At 42.5% G+C, this 16164-nt stretch overlaps 1 protein-coding gene across 1 annotated transcript in view; it reads left to right on the plus strand.

Moving 5' to 3' along the window:
* The first annotated feature begins 177 nt into the window (after positions 1–177).
* The window catches only part of PYROXD1 (pyridine nucleotide-disulphide oxidoreductase domain 1), a 32920-nt gene continuing 16933 nt past the window's right edge, over positions 178–16164 (plus strand). Inside the window, exons 1-5 of the mRNA XM_054036457.1 lie at positions 178–268; positions 8494–8574; positions 10064–10183; positions 12935–13063; positions 14569–14642. Of these exons, the coding sequence (XP_053892432.1) occupies positions 191–268; positions 8494–8574; positions 10064–10183; positions 12935–13063; positions 14569–14642 (482 nt within the window). The 5' untranslated portion in view covers positions 178–190. The remainder of the gene's footprint in view (positions 269–8493; positions 8575–10063; positions 10184–12934; positions 13064–14568; positions 14643–16164) is intronic.

Here is a 16164-nt window from a genome sequence, read left to right on the forward strand (position 1 = left end):
CCCGGCCCTCGCTCAAGGCCTGATCCTGCCCCCAGCAGCGGGCTCCGGGGCCAAGCTGCCATTAGCCTCACGTGTGCGGAGGCATTGGGCAGGTTGCACCGCAAACGCGAAGGGCAGAGGTTTGAGCTCCGCCGCGCACCGTAGCCAGAGCTCCTCCCACCCTCTGCTGTTGCCAGGTCCAGGCGTCGAGATGGCGGCTCCCCTCCCCCCGCGGAGCCGGTTTGTGGTGGTGGGAGGGGGGATTGCGGGAGTCACCTGCGCCGAGCGGGTAGGTACCGCCCCCCCCCCACCCCACGCGCGCGCGACACCCACCACTTCCCGCCGGCCCCCAACCGCCCAGTGAGTGGGGCGCGCGCGACACCCCGCCTCTTCCCCTGCGGGCGCCGGGGAGCACGGGACGGGCGGGGAGAGCTGACTGGGGTCTAAACACGTGCTCCCCGGTTTGCACTATGATAAAATCTCAGTCCCCATTGCAGCTCGCTGAGCTGTCGGGTCCACCAGGGCACTTCCAGTCCCACCCTGACCTGTACATCCCTCGGCCGTGCACACAGCCCCTCTCACCTGTACACCCCTTCACAGCCGTGCACACAGCCCCTCTCCCCTGTACATACCTCTTCCTCTATCCCCCCCCCCAGCTGTGCACACTGCCTCCGTCACCAGTGCACAGACCCCACAGCTGTGCATACAGCCCCCCTGCACTGTGCAACCCCCACTGTTGTGCAGACCCTCCCACCCACCTGTCTGGCACAGCCCCCCTCAGTGGGGCACAGCCCATCTGTGCATCCCCCACAGCTGTGCACCCCCTTCAACCATGCACACAGCCCCCCTCACCTGTGCACCCCCACAGCTGTTCATACTGTCCCCACACTTATGTCCCAAAATGTTTGCTTTTTTGCTACAGTGTTCCATTGTTGACTCATTAATTTTATGATCCGCTATAGCCCCCAGATCCTTTTCTGCAGTACTCCTTAGCAGTCATTTCCTATTTTATACTTGTGTAATTGATTATTTCTCTCTAAATGTAGTACTTTGAATTTGTCCTTACTGAATTTCATCCTATTTATTTCAGACCATTTTTCCAGTTTGTCAAAATTATTTTAAATTCTAATCCTGTCCTCAAAAGCGCTTGCAACCCCTCCCAGCTTGGTACTGTACACAAACTTCATAAATGTACTCTCTGTGCCATTATCCAAATCATTTGTGAATATATTGAATAGTGCAGGATCCAGGACAGGGCCCTGCAGGACACCACTCCATATGCCCCTCTAGCTTGACTCTGAACCATTGATAACTACTTTCTGAGTATGGTATTCCAACCAGTTGTGCACCCACCTTATTATAGGCTTATCTAGGCTATATTTCCCTACTTTGTTTATCAGAACATCATGTGAGATAGTATCAAAACCCTTACGAAAGTTGAGCTATATAATATCTACAGCTTTCTCCCATCTGCAAGGCTTGTTACCGTCTCAAAGAAGGATAGTAAGTTGGTTTGAGGTGATTTGTTATTGACAAATCCAGGTTGACTGTTTCTTATCACCTCTCTGAAAATATCTGCTCATTTTGCAACAGCAGTCAAAAAACAAACAAACAAACAAGGTTACCATTAGGAAAAGGTTAGAAAATAAGACAGAAAATATCATAATGCAACTGTATAAATCCATGATACATCCACACCTTCAATACTGTGTGCAGTTCTGATCTCCCTATCTCAAAAAGAGATATTAGAATTGGAAAAAGTTCAGAGAAAGACAATAAAAATGATTAGGGGTATGGAACAGCTTCCATATAGGGAGAGAGTAGAAAGATTGGCACTATTCAGCTTAGAAAAGAAATGACTAAGGGAGATAAGATAGAGGTCTAAAATAATGGAGAAAGTGAAAAAGGAAGTGTTATTTAACCCTTCATATAACACAAGATCAAGGCGACACCCAATGAAATCAATAGGCAGCAGGTTTAAAACAAACACAAGGAAGTACTTTTGCATACAACACACAGTCAATCTGTCGTTCTCTGGGTGACCCTAAGTCTCTGACTACCAGAGCTGGGACAGGATGACAGGAGACAGAATGACTCTTGCTAATTGCCATGTTCAGTTCATTCCCTCTGAAGCACCTGGCAGTGACCACTGTCAGAAGACAGGATACTGGTCTGAGCCAATATGGCCATTCTTATGTTCTTATTATCTTCTAGTTGCTGTCAAACTGATTGATTATTTGCTTCATTAACTTTCTGAGTACCCAAGTTAAGCTGACTGGTCTATAATTCCCTGGGTTGTCCTTATTCCCCTTTTTATAGGTAGGTACTATATTTGCCCCTTTCTGGTTCTCTGGAATCTCTCCTGTCCTGTTCTCAGACATAATCGTTAATGGCTCAGAGATCTCTTCAGCCAGTTCCTTAAGTATTCTAAGATGTATTTCGTCAGACCCTGCTGATTTGAAACCATCTATCTTGTCTAAGTAATTCCTAACTTACTCTTTCTCTTTTAATGTAAGAGACCATTTACATGTAAAATATTTATATTAATGAGGAATTAATTAATTGCTGGCAATGTACATGCAAACTCTCATCCTGCTCAGGAAGACAAGAAAATCATTGCTCCAAAAATTGTCATGTAGAATCAACATCTTTTAATTATTGAAGCTAAAGAATTTGTAAGAGTTATTTAATTTTAAAAGACTGTTTTAAGAACTAAAAATTTTTGTATAAAGAACAGGAGTGTTTGGACTTTTTGAAAACAGAATTTCATTTCCTGTGAAACTCTAATAAAATTGAAAGACTATCTCAGAAAATAGGCTGAATAAAAAGAAAGAGCTAGTTTTAACTTTAAAAGTTATCTGGATCTTTTCTGCCACAAGAAGAACAAAGGCAATTAAATAAATGTTACGTATTTATTAAGCAGTGCATATTCAGGAGCTGAAAATGTCACCTAAGCCAGCCCTGAATTCACAAAGCTAATAAAAGAGTGAAGGCAACCAAGTTGAGTCTAAATGAGCCTGAAATAGATGTTTTCCTATAATATAATAGGAAGGAGAATGGTATAAAAGACTCTGAACTGAGCACCTCAGATGCTTCCATCCGCTATTCTGGTTAGACAGCAATCATTCCATAGCTCATCCTGTCCATCTCCACAAGCAAGCTGCCACATGCAAATAAGAAAAATAGAGAAGACTTGAAGAAACCAACCAACCCAAGGAAAATCTTCCCAAAACTTCGGCATGAATTCATTAGACAAAGTTAACTACGACTTTGCCAAAGGATTAGATCGCATCATGGGGATGTGCTCGCTGTCCTGTGATGCCGTTCTTTCCATCCCATCATTCCTTGGGCTTCCTGCTTCATTTTGTGCCATTTTTCAACAGCCCTTGTAAACTGTGCACTTGCCATCTGTGCCTGACAGCATGGATCCTGAGCTGCTGATCATTCTGGTGATGAGTATTATGAACAGTGCGGCTGGCCCTGCAGTATTTCATGAGCTGTGAAACAGAGTAAGCCGTTGATGCCTGCCTTGCTGTCTGCCATGGAGATAAATAATTCAAGATTGCTGCTGGCATTCACGGACCAGCTTGCCACAGTGGACCATTGATACTGGGATCGGGAAACAAGCACTGACTGGCGGGATCGCATTGTGATGCATGTATGGGATGACGAGCAGTGGCTGCAGAACTTTTGGATGCGCAAAGTCACCTTTCTGGAACTGTGTGCGGAGCTCGCCCCGACACCGCAACTCAAGAACACCAGAATGAGAGCTGCTCTGACTGTGGAAAAGCAAGTGGCGATCGCTGTGTGGAAGCTGGCAACTCCAGATTGCTACCGATCAGTTGTGAATCAGTTTGGAGTTGGAAAGTCCACCATGGGGGCTGCAGTGATGCAAATGTGCAGGGCCATTACTCTCCTCCTGCTACGAAGGACTGTGACTCTTGGTAATGTCCAGGAAATAATTGATGGCTTTGAGGCAATGGGATTCCCTAACTTTGGTGGGGCGATAGATAGAACATATATCCCCAACCATCTTGCGACAGAGTACATCCACCGAAAGGGCTACTTCTCCATGGTCTTGCAGGTGCTGGTGGATCACCGGAGCCATTTCACTGACATCAATGCGGGGTGGTCAGGGAAAGTGCATGATGCACGCATCTTTCGGAACAATGGACTGTATAGAAAGCTGCACACTGGGACTTTCTTTCCAGACCAGAAGATTCCAGTGGGGGATATGAAAATGCCCATAGTGATCCTTGGAGATCCCACATACACCTTGCTCCTGTGGCTCATGAAGCCTTACACCTAGACAGCAGCAAGGTGCAATTCAACAACAGGCTTAGCAGGTGCCGAATGACCATTGCATGTGCCTTTGGCCAATTAAAAGGTCGCTGGCGCTGTCTTTTTTTCCAGTTAGACCTCAATGAGGGAAATATTCCGATGGTCATTGCAGCCTGCTGTACTCTCCAAAATATTTGTTAATTGAAGGGGGAAAAGTTTCCTTGGGGTGGACCACTGAGGCTGATCAACTGGCTGCTGATTTTGAGCAGGCAGATAGAAGGGCAGTTAGAAGGGCGCAATGGGAGGCTATTTGAATAAGGGAGGTTTTGAAGAAGCTTTTGACAGTGATTCTCAGTATTGTGTCTGTATGTGATGCATTCAGCCAGACAATGTTTACTTACCCCTGTAGTGCTTGCTTCTTGAGCATTTATTGCAAGGAGAAAATATTCCTACCTATAGCCACTGTGTTTCAGTGTTAGCACTGAGTGATGTATGTATGTCACAAATAAAGACTCATTTTATTTCAAGGACTCAAGTTTAATAACAGGATAAAACACAAACTTTTGGACAAACAGGGAACATGAAAATGAGGAACAGTCTTGTGGTTAGGGCTCTCATAGCTGGGTGTAATTCCAGTTTTAATTGGAAAACCAGTTCCCAAGCGTGGCGTGCACAGGTCACTGTGAGGGACCGGAAACATGCAAGGAATGCAGTAGGGGAGTTGGGGGAGGGCTGTAGTGGCTGGAGGGGGAGTCGGGCATGGATTTGCTCTGATTGCAGGCTAATGAGGGACTTCAACATCTCTGTCTGGTCCTGAGGTTTATCATCCGCTCCTGCCCGTGTCCCTTCCTGGCTATCCCACCTCAGTCTTTCATTAATTGTCTCCCTCCATGCTCTTGTTTCACTATGTGCTGCATCTATTGACTGCAGCACTTCTCAAAACATATCCTCCTTATTCCTCCTGGGTTCGCCGCTTTATCTGATGGAGGCACTCTGCCAGTGTGGTGGAGTGTGTTCTCAAGGGCACATGAGCAGAAGGCAAAAGAACAATGAACAGAGACAGTATTGTGAGTGCGTTCACAGACGTGAATCGCAAAAGTTACACACACCTCTTTCTCACTGTCCCTTGGATAGCACATAGTTGGCCACGAGTCCCAATTATGGTGAGTTCACGGGGGGAGGAAAGGAAAGGGCAAGAAAGTACAAAGGGTGATTTTCGAAGGGGTTTCTTTTAGTGGCTAGGGAACCTATTCCGAATTCTTGTACCCTTTTCCATAGGCTAGGGTAATCAAACCCGATATCTCATTCCTCAGGGTAATTCAGGATGCAAGGGAGCATCTCCTGCATGCATGTGGTTTCAGACCGTCTCCGTATGCTGCTTGTCTGTGTGCCACTCTGGTTGCTGCAGAAATAATTGCCGGGTGGCGCGGCAAAGTTTCTTATGCTGGGGATAGAAACAAGACAGCTCTGCCAAGGAACCTTCGACAGAGGATTGCAGAGTACCTACAGGAAAGTTTCCTAGAGATCACTATGGAGGATTCCAGAGACATCCCCATGTACACTAATAATTTTTTCTGCTGTGGCCCCACTGCGTAGATGGACAGGCTCTGTTGTTAATTTCTGTCCCTTATCTCACCTCTACCATATAACAAAGTACATGAGAGCTCAGTCTCCTGTCACCATGCAGTATGAAAGCAAAATGAGCACTTACCAGAGCTCTCCTCTCCTGCATCCTTCGCGCCAAAGTCAGAGTGCTGGGATTAGCTAGACCCCTCCGGATTGGAAAAGAGGTCCTGACTCACTGTGCCACTTGATGACCCTGCCTTGTGCTCCACATCGTCCTCCACCTCCACCTCCTCATCCACCACTTCCTCACTGGAGTTGAGTCTGATGGCTGCTGCCTCCGTGCCCCTGAAGTATCCTCAGGGCTCCTGATGGTGGAGATGGGGTTGCTGCTGAGGATGGTGTGAGGCTCCTTATAGAGGCAGCATATCTTTGGCGCTGCACCAGAGCGACGGTTGGCCTCCATTGCCTTCTGGTACGCCTATGTCAGCTCCTTGATTTTAGCAAGACACTGCTGCGTGTCCCTTTTGTGCCCCTTCTCCTGCATGCCAATAGCATTCAGCCTGTAGCTATTGAAATTCCTACAGTTGGTCCAAAGCTGTGACTGCACAACCTCCTCTCCCCATATATCAGCAGATCCAACAGCTCCCATGTGTTCCACACAGGAGCGCATCTGTTGCGTAAAACTGCCATGGTCAGCTGTGTGAACTGTGCTCACCAAGCAAACAGGAAGAGGAATTTCAAAAATTCCTGGGCCTTTAAACGGGGGAGGAGTGCATATCTGTGTATCTTCAGGACAGCAGAATTCAAACTGCTGACCAGAGTGGTCATGATGGGCATTCTGGGACACTTCCTGGAGGCCAATTAGAGTAACATAACCAAGTAAGTTACACTGATGCTGTGTTGCTCTAACTACATCGCAAAAAGCTCTATGTTGCTTGTTGAGATGGTTTTATTATGTCAGCATTGCATGGGAGTTACATCAGCGGGAGGAGCAGTTCAGTATGTATACCTCCAGTGTTTTGTCGACGAAAGCTGACTTTTGTCAACAAAACTGTGTAGTGTAGGCAAAGCCCAAGAAATAGTGTGATTTAATATTCTTAATGTTGGTTAATTGGCCTGTCTCAAGACAGCTCCTTTAATGGCTTTTTCTAATTGATTTAATTTTTTTTTTATTTCATAGGATGTAAGGATTGCCTGTTTTGCAAACTATAAACTGTTTGTTTGTTTGTTTATTAATGCCCAACAAGTCCACCTGCCATGAGACTAAATTATAAAACATTTGTTGGTATCTAAACAATGAATTCACAATAATTTTGGGAAACCATATATTTTTGAGTCTTATCTTACCAAGACAAAAGTATCTACCAGAGGCTGTTCACTCTTAAAAGTGTAATTCCTGTCAAAAGCTCTCCACGGAGAGACATACAGAAGAAGTTGTAACGGAAGTAACTGGTTTATCATTTGTGTTTGGTCATTTGTGGTGTTTAATATTTTCTTTTCCTTTTTTAAATATTAAAATAGCCATGGTTAATAACTGTGATTATTTTGCTTAGTCTTGCTCATGACTAAATAATGTGAGCCACACCCCTGAGTTGACAGTAAGAGAAGCAATAAGACTTGGCCTACCATTTCTTATTTCTTGAAACTAAATAATTGTAGTAATTTTTAAAATAAAATTACTTCGCATCCAACAATTTAAAATCATCTCTTTCAACCCTACCTGGCCTTAGTCAATAATAAAGGTAGTGAATTGCCTGAGAATTTATACTGCACTTAGAAGAGGTGAGATCTGAACATCTGGGCTCCTTGTTTCTAGCTAAGGGAACTTTCCCTTATGTAAGCAAGCCCACATTTTGTAACAGACAACATTCTTGCTGTGGCACAGATTTTTGTCATCAAATTAAAAACCAGTGGGTTCAGATTAACGCACAAACTTACTGTTACCACTTTAAAGTCCTTTTGTTTAAAAAATTGCCATTCACTTACCCGAAGATTGTATTCTAAGAACCTGTGTTATGGAAACAATGATTTGTGCAAATTTGAACCATATCTGTGATTGTATCTTTCTGCTAGAGGACTACAGAAGCCAGTGAGACCCTCCCTGGCAAAAATAGCCAAAACATGAATTTTTAAACACAGCTTAATTATATAACCAGTATATCAAAAAATCCATAATTAGCCAAAGATTATAATCCATTTTCCATAAAACTCACTCAAAGATACCAGGTATTCACTGTTCTTTCTACAGTCAAAAGTCTTTAATACAATCTTAACTGAGTTACCACTGCCCACTAATAATTGGACTCCAGGCATACAGACTCTTCAGATCTCAGTTTGTGTCATTTTACACCTCCCAGTTTGGCTAGTGTGATGGTATGAAGGGTCGTCTTGTGGTTAGGCATTCGTGCCATGATGTGAGTCTTATGGAAATGTCTGTAAATAAAGAAAGCCCTGGACCTCGGGATCAGGTTCGCTTCCATTGTATCACCCAAGCCAAGTTTACCCTTTTGTAAAATGGAGGCAATATTTGCCTACATCTCTGGGATTTACAAGACTAAAATCCTTAATACGATAACTCCTGTTTTTTTAGTACTGTTATTGCCTTATTTAAAGTCAAATTCCACTGACAGCTGTGTTCACTCATCATGCTCTCTCTTTCTTTACAAGTTGGCTACAGAATTTCCATCAGAAGATATTCTCTTAGTAACAGCTTCTCCAGTTATAAAAGCAGTAACAAATTTCAAACAGGTAAGAGAGAGACTTAAATTTTGTTTTTGTGTAGGTGTCTATAGAAGTTACTAAAACATTTACTCAAGTAGAGATAATTTAGGGCCTGACCCCGCAAATGCTTATGCATATGGTTTCAGTCTCATGCCCTTTTCCCCTTCTCTCCCTGACTCCCAGTCCCAGTCTGCTTGTCCGACCTGTTCTAGCTTCCTTCCCTCAAGCTCCCAATCTCGGTTTCCATTCCCGCATCCTGGGTCCCTATAACAATCTCCATGCCCAGACATTCCCAGTTTCTCTCCCCTGAGTTCCAGTCCCAGTCTCACCAGGCTCCTTTTCCAATTTACTACTTTCCCACCCCCTGATCTGGCTTTTACCTCCTCTGCATTTGAATCAGAGAGCTTCATCCTCCACACTACCTGGGTGCCAACAGAAGAGACTGCGCACGCCAGCTTGGAGCAGTTATTACAGGGAAAGTCTGATTTCACCCCCTAGCCCTGGGCTAGAGTATACTCAGTTGCTGTGTGGGCATGGTTTATGCAGAGTCTGGTCACAGGTAGGAGCTGTGAGAGAATGGATCATGCTCAGTTCATGTGTTAGACCGGTCTGCACTAGGAGCTGTGAAAGACTCAAGCATGCTCAGTGAAGATGGAATCTTCAGAGATTTTAGCTGTGAATCTCTATGTCTCTCCTGAATACATGTATGAACTGGGATTTTTCATTCACTTTTATCACTTGGCCAAATTTGGGCATATTTTCACAGGAACAGCAGAATACATATCGCTTACACAAAGCCCCCCCCCCCCCCCCCCCCCCCCGCCAAATGTCAAGTCCCTGCTCAGAGCATATGGGTCATAGATCTGTTCAAAGAAAAGGTCACCAGAATTTTTTAATGTGGGCAAAACAGTGTATTTTTTTCTAGCCGTGTTCTTAAAAACAACTGAACTGTTGTGGCTAAAATTTTCCAAAAAAAATTAGGCTAAGGCCAAGCATGGAACATTGCAGCCCAAGTGAATTTAGATTTGCAAAGTTATAAGCAAATGGAAACAGTGTTAAAATGGAAAGCGTAGGGCTACCTTAATAGATGGTTCTACCAGCTCCACTTATAATAGTAGAAATTAGATATGGAAAAGACCTATTTGATTGTCTAGTCAATCCTCCAGGGGGCAAATATAGTCTCAGGTGCTTAATCTAGTCTAATTTTAAATTTCTCAAAATAGGGATTTAGAAGTCCAAGTTCCATTTTGAGTGGTAACGTACTACTGAGAGCCTTTCTTAGGACTATTTATTAACAGATTATGTACCTAAATGCTTAATTTTAGTAGCAATTTTCTAACTTGGTGGAAAGAATTTGCTGAGGGTTTGGTGCTTTAAGTTTACAGACTGGGAGTGAACATCATCTATTTTCCAATCAATAGGTTTGGTTGAAAACTTAATAAAAGAAGAAAAACAATTAAAACAAAAATGATTTCTCTCTCTCTCTCTCTCTCTCTTTCTTTTTTTTAAACTATAGGTCTCCAAAACACTAGAGGAATTTGATGTTGAAGAACAACCAAGCACTATGTTAGAAAAACGGTATCCCAACATTAAAGTTATAGAGTCTGGAGTGAAACAGTTGAAAAGTCAGGAGCATGTAAGAGAGCTTCATTTTGCCTAATTTTCTATGGATCCTGAAAGTGAATGGGTTTAAGAAGGGATCCATTTTTCAAATGAAATATGTTATTAAAACAGAATTTCTAACAATTAAAATTAATTTACCAAGATTTAGAACAGAAGAGAAATGTCACAGTTCACTTATAGTGCACATTTAGAAGAAATGTAGGCAATGGGGTAAAAAGCAATCATAGGTCATAAGTCATTAGAAAAAATCAGTGGTTAGGATGGTTAGATCAAGACTCCTGATTCCTCTAATATATTGCCTGGCTCTTTAGAGCAGAGTAGCAAAGAGTTGATCATGAAACCAGATATAATAGAACTAAGATTCCTGAAAAATTCTTAAATCATTAATCGGCACTCTCTGTGAACTGTAACTTGGTTTGTTGCCAAAGAGAAACCAAAATTAGTATTGACTTTATAAATTTATAATAAATACCCACTTTTAATTCTGAGGAGAACAAAATAAATAAATCCCTATGCTTTTTTCTCCGTTCTCCAGCAAAAATATAGTACACACAGTCTCTCTAATCCTTGTTAAGTGTCTTACTTATAGAGTAAAGTTGGAAGGCTTTGTTTTTCACCTCAATATTACTCATTTACCCACATTCAGAGCCAAGTCTGTGTTTTTGCTTTTATTATATGTAACTGGTATACCTGTAATTAATTCACTGTACTTAGGTTAAGGTAGTATACTCATATTCTGTACTGTATCTGTTAGGCTGATGTATGCGCTCAGGTATAATACATAATAAAGCGCACACACAACAGTTTTAATAAATATATTGTGTTTTTTGTTTTGTTTTAGGGATGTCCCCTGGGATGGCCATTGTGACATTTTAGGGATCACCCAGACCAGTAATGGGTTCAGTAACCCCTGCCCTATAACCTTGGGTGACCTTAGTGCTATGCTGATTTAGCTCAGAACCCTGACACCAGTAGCCAGACCATAGGTATAAAGTTTCATCCTTGCTTCCACCAGCCTAGTTACTCCTTATAGGGTGACCCCAACAGCCCTTCTGGTCCTGAGTCTCCCCAAATCCATCTTTCCTGAGTTCTTAACTAGCAGACACTTGGACTTTGCACAGTCTCAAAGACGGGGATCTATCTGTGAATGCTGGATCCCCCTGCTTGGGCTAGGGAGCACTGTGGGAAATGGTTCAAAAACAATAGGTAACTTTTATTAGAAAAAGGAGTTTAACTAATATGGAAGTGCAAAGCCAGAAGTTGTGTCTTTATGTTTATTTTCTGTGTAACTTGTATGTGTTTGCTTTTCCTTACTATTTCATCTTTGAATCTATGAATTTTCTGTTAAATAAACTTTTTGTTTATTTTTACAACAATCAGGTCTCTGGTGTGCAAACGGTTTGGAGTGAACTGATAATGGAGGGGGGCTGTTTTCGCACCTTCAGGGGTAACGAACTAGAGGGAAAATGGGGATTTGGGGAAACTGAGAATTGGAAGGGCTGATAGGGTCACCCTGCAAGGAGTAATGAGGCAGATGGAAGCTAGGGTGAGACCTTTATGCTTATGGGCTGGCTATTGGTGTCAGGGCTCTGAGCCCAAATAGTTTAGCATTTAGGCACTCAAGATTACAAGGCAGATGGATCCTTTTACTGGTCTGGATAATCCCCCAAAAGTCACAGCCATATTGCACATGTACATCATCTTTCATCTCAAACGATCCCAATGCCCTTTATAAACTCTCTACAAGATGGACAGAACCATTGTAATGTAGCCATCTCTGAGGTGGAGAACAGCAAATAAGCTCACAAAATGTTGCATTTTAAATGTTCTGTGCTGCAGCTTGATGTGGCTTCCTCCAGAACCTGACAATGTTGCTCCTTTAGAATCTGATCCAGTTTTGAAGTACTGAAGTCAGTGGTAGCCTTTCCATTGACTTTAATGAACTTTGGATCACACACTTGGTTGATCAGATGTGGCAGTATGTAGAGTTGCATCCATGGCACTTATATTCTTTGAAAGACCTGGGGGAAAAACATTATTTTGAACACAGATCCCAAAAGCAACTACACCTCTACCTCGATATAACGCTGTCCTCGGGAGCCAAAAAATCTTACCGCGTTATAGGTGAAACCAAGTTATATCGAACTTGCTTTGATCCGCCGGGAGTGCGCAGCCCTCTCTTCCCCCCCCCCCCCCCCCGGAGCACTGCTTTACCGCGTTTTATCAGAATTCGTGTTATATCGGGTCTCATTATATCAGGGTAGAGGTGTATTTATACCCCACGCTGCCCCCAACAGAAATCTGTGTACATACATGTAAATTAATCGCAGCCTTCCATTCTACAATATACACAAGTAATCTCCAATATAAAAAATAGCACTTGGACTAGTAAAGCAGTGTAGGTTTTGCCATGATATACAAGCTACTAAAAAACAGTCTAATGCGCAAAACAGACTCTTCCCTCAACACCATAACAAAATACAGAGTTCCACTAAGAGACAAGCTTTATATTTTGTCTTGTAATCTTATTGAGTTTACTATATGCAATTTCCATTTTACTGATTTAGGAACTCACATAGCACTGTCATGAGTGTAATATGAACTGTTAGATATTTAATCAGTTAGAGAGGACTTGCTTATTTTTTTTTACCTTTCCCATAGCCAGTTACAGTTTGATACCAGTAAAATACTGTGATTTTAAGGTGTACCCTGGGTTTTCTTAGTTGACCTATATAGATGGTTTTCCTTTTAAATCTTTTAACAGAAAATTTTCACAGAAGATGGCAAACAGTGTATATATGAAAAACTTTGCCTATGTGCGGGAGCAAAACCTAAGTTAATTTTTGAAGGAAACCCATATGTATTAGGAATCCGGGATACTGACAGTGCTCAGGTAATATATTTTCATGGTTCATAAATATGTTAGCATTTTGCATCCTAACCATGCACATGTGGTTAGTCACAGTGTAATGTAAAAATTATTGTGGAATGAAATAGATAAACAAGATGTTATCCTAATATCAGAAATAAATAATAGAAACCATTGTTATACATTTTTAGAAGTAAAGAAGTAACTCTGAAATGCCATTTTAAAAAATAAGATCTTTATTTTCAAAAATAACTCATTAATGGATAGAGAGGGTTCCCATCATGAGAACCTTCAGAATAAGCAAAATAGTAGTTTATTTTGTGCTGGTAACAGTTGCCAGATTGAAAACATACAGCATAGGCAGCAAACTTCCCCATATTTTCTTGCTTACTACAGTATAGGTATGTCTACACCATATATTTTTAGTTCAAGTTCACTGCTTGCCAATTAACTTGAGGTAGTCAACAAATTTGTAAAGGCTTGTGGGGATGCTGCACACATTTGATCCAGGCTGTAAATTTGTTTTTGTAAAGAAATTGGCTATCCATTAACTTGAGTTAAAGAAGGCTAATGAAGACAAGCCCAGAAAGACAACCTCTAGGGACAGGAGAGGATAGTTGTTTTCAGAGCCTCTCAGTTTTTTATTTCTCTGTTGTGACTAACCACAAAGGTGGTCAGTTGTGTACGTTGATCCATATGGTACGGGATGGAGACTACCAGGTCATTCTTTCATAAATTCTCGAACCATCACCAGATCGTCATGACTCTTGGTCACTGCTGATCTGGACTATATTCAAATCTACAGTTCAAAGTTTAATGGCTTTCTGTGCCATGAGCTATTCAGTCCCAGTGGATGCAGATTTTTGTTTAAAATACAGTGTCCCAAGTGATAATGATATGATACAAAATACTGTCTGGTATTCTTTGTTTTATGAATAGCAGCATCTCTAGCTCCTAAGTTATGTAATTCAGGGACTTAATTTTCTTTTTCAAAAATTTTTCCAGGCAAACAAAACAGTCTGTGGCAAATCTAAGAACCTTACTGTTAAATCAAAGTTATAAATGCAAAACAGTCTCCTTATCCTGGTCCATTTTGTCTTTTTACAAGATATTGAGTGAAATAAAATTGGACTCAAAGAAACAGAACATGATTTCAATATTGGCTTTTAAATACATTATAAAATATGAGATGAAACGTGCTTTAGTAGTTAGGACAAGGGAGAGACTCCTGGATTCTATTACAAACTCTGCCATTTAGTCTTAACTAAATCACTTACCTTTCCTCTTCTCAGTTTATTTATCTATAAAAGCAATATAGTAGAGGCACACTGTGGCATCCTAACAGAGCTATAGAGTCTTAATTAACTTCAATAAAATGCCTTAACATAATTAGATGTGTATCATTCATAATCATTAACATAATTATTATTAAAATTATACATTTGAGAATTTGAGGAATATTAAATTACGTAAATTGATCAAGTTTGAGTGACTAGAATACTGTAAGCTGTCTTTTTTTTTAACTATAGGCCTTTCAGAATCATTTGGCCAAAGCTAAAAGAATAGCAGTTGTGGGAAATGGTGGCATTGCGCTCGAATTAGTGTAAGTAAATTATTTTCTTAAGTTATTGAGAAATGTGTGAAAATAAAGACTAGAACAACTGGGTTATCCAAGTGTGTGTTATCTTAGGATTTTTTTAAAATGCTTTATAATAAAGTTCTAATTATTATTCGTTTATATTTAGTAAGGGCATTGATAAAAGGAAATACTTTCATACAACATGTAATTGGACTGTGGAACTCATTATCACAGAAAATCATTAAGGCCAATAATTCAGCAAGATTCAAAAAGGGATTGGACATTTACATGGATAACAACATCCAGAGTTAAAGTAATGTAAAAATAATTGAAAGGCATGTTAAAGCTCGTGCTTTAGGGTTTAAGCTATTCTCTATTAGAGATTAGAATGAGACCTAATGTGGGAGTAGGGAGCAGATCTGCCTACTGTGTGGTTCTTACACCTTCCTCTGAAGTCCTTTTAATACCAGGATTGGTGTTGGAATGAGGATAATGTGCTGGAGGGACTCTTGCCCCCTACTCTGAATTGAGGCTAAAGTGGTGGGGAATGCTGCAGGGATCACCAAATTGGAGGGCCAAGGATAGTCTTGCTTATGGTTTTTCTTTCATCAGGCAAAGATTTTCTTTAGGTGGATGTGTAGTGGATGTGACTGGGTTCTGTGGGGGGAGTCTTGTCATGACGCTGTAGGGTCTTGGATCCATTAGTGACGTTTTGTACTATATATGTATATGTAGATTTGTCTCATAAAAAGGGGGATAATATGTAATCTCTGTAACCAGTACTAAAGGGCATGAAAATAGGATGCACACAACTTCTTCTTTCACCAAGGAGGCATTAACTTTGTTTCCAGGTTTAGGAATGAAATCTCCTGCCCTCCTTTAATCTAGATCAGCATTTCTCAAACTGAGGTCTGTGGACCCCGCTGCTCAACTCCTCCCCCTCCTCACTCCCAGGCAGGCTCCCTACTTGCCCTGGCTCCCTACCTGCACAGGGGCGGCCAGGGAGGCTCTGTGCACTGCCCCTGCCTGAGTGCTGGCTCCGCAGCTCCCGTTGGCCAGGAACCGCGACCAATGGCAGCTGTGGGGGCCTTGTCTGCGGGCAGGGCCGCTGAGAGTGGATTCGGGGCCCGGTGAAAAAAATTTTCGGGCCCCACAGCAAGGGCAGACCGGCTAAACAGGGCTGACGGGGGGGGGGGGAAAGCCGGGGAAGCTGGGCCCCGGGCCCCCTTCCGGACTGCCAGGCCCTGGTCATTTGTACCGGCTCCTCCCCCTCCCCCCCCCCCCCCCGTCGGCCCTGTCTGTGGGTGCGAGGGCAGCGTGCAGAGCCTCACTGGCTGTGCATCTGCCTAGGGGCCGCAGGAATCTGTGGCTGCATCCTGGGAGCCACGGTAAGTGCCGCCAGGACCACTTACCCCTCCACACCTTAACCCCCTGCCCCAGCTCAGAGTCCCCTCCTGTACCCAAACTCACTCCTGGAGCCCCCACGCCCCAGCCCAGAGCCTCACCCCCTTCCCGCATCCCAACTCCCTGCCACAGCGTGGTGAAA

This window comes from Malaclemys terrapin, chromosome 1 (assembly GCF_027887155.1).
Source record: "Malaclemys terrapin pileata isolate rMalTer1 chromosome 1, rMalTer1.hap1, whole genome shotgun sequence".
Taxonomy (NCBI): Eukaryota; Metazoa; Chordata; order Testudines; family Emydidae; genus Malaclemys; species Malaclemys terrapin.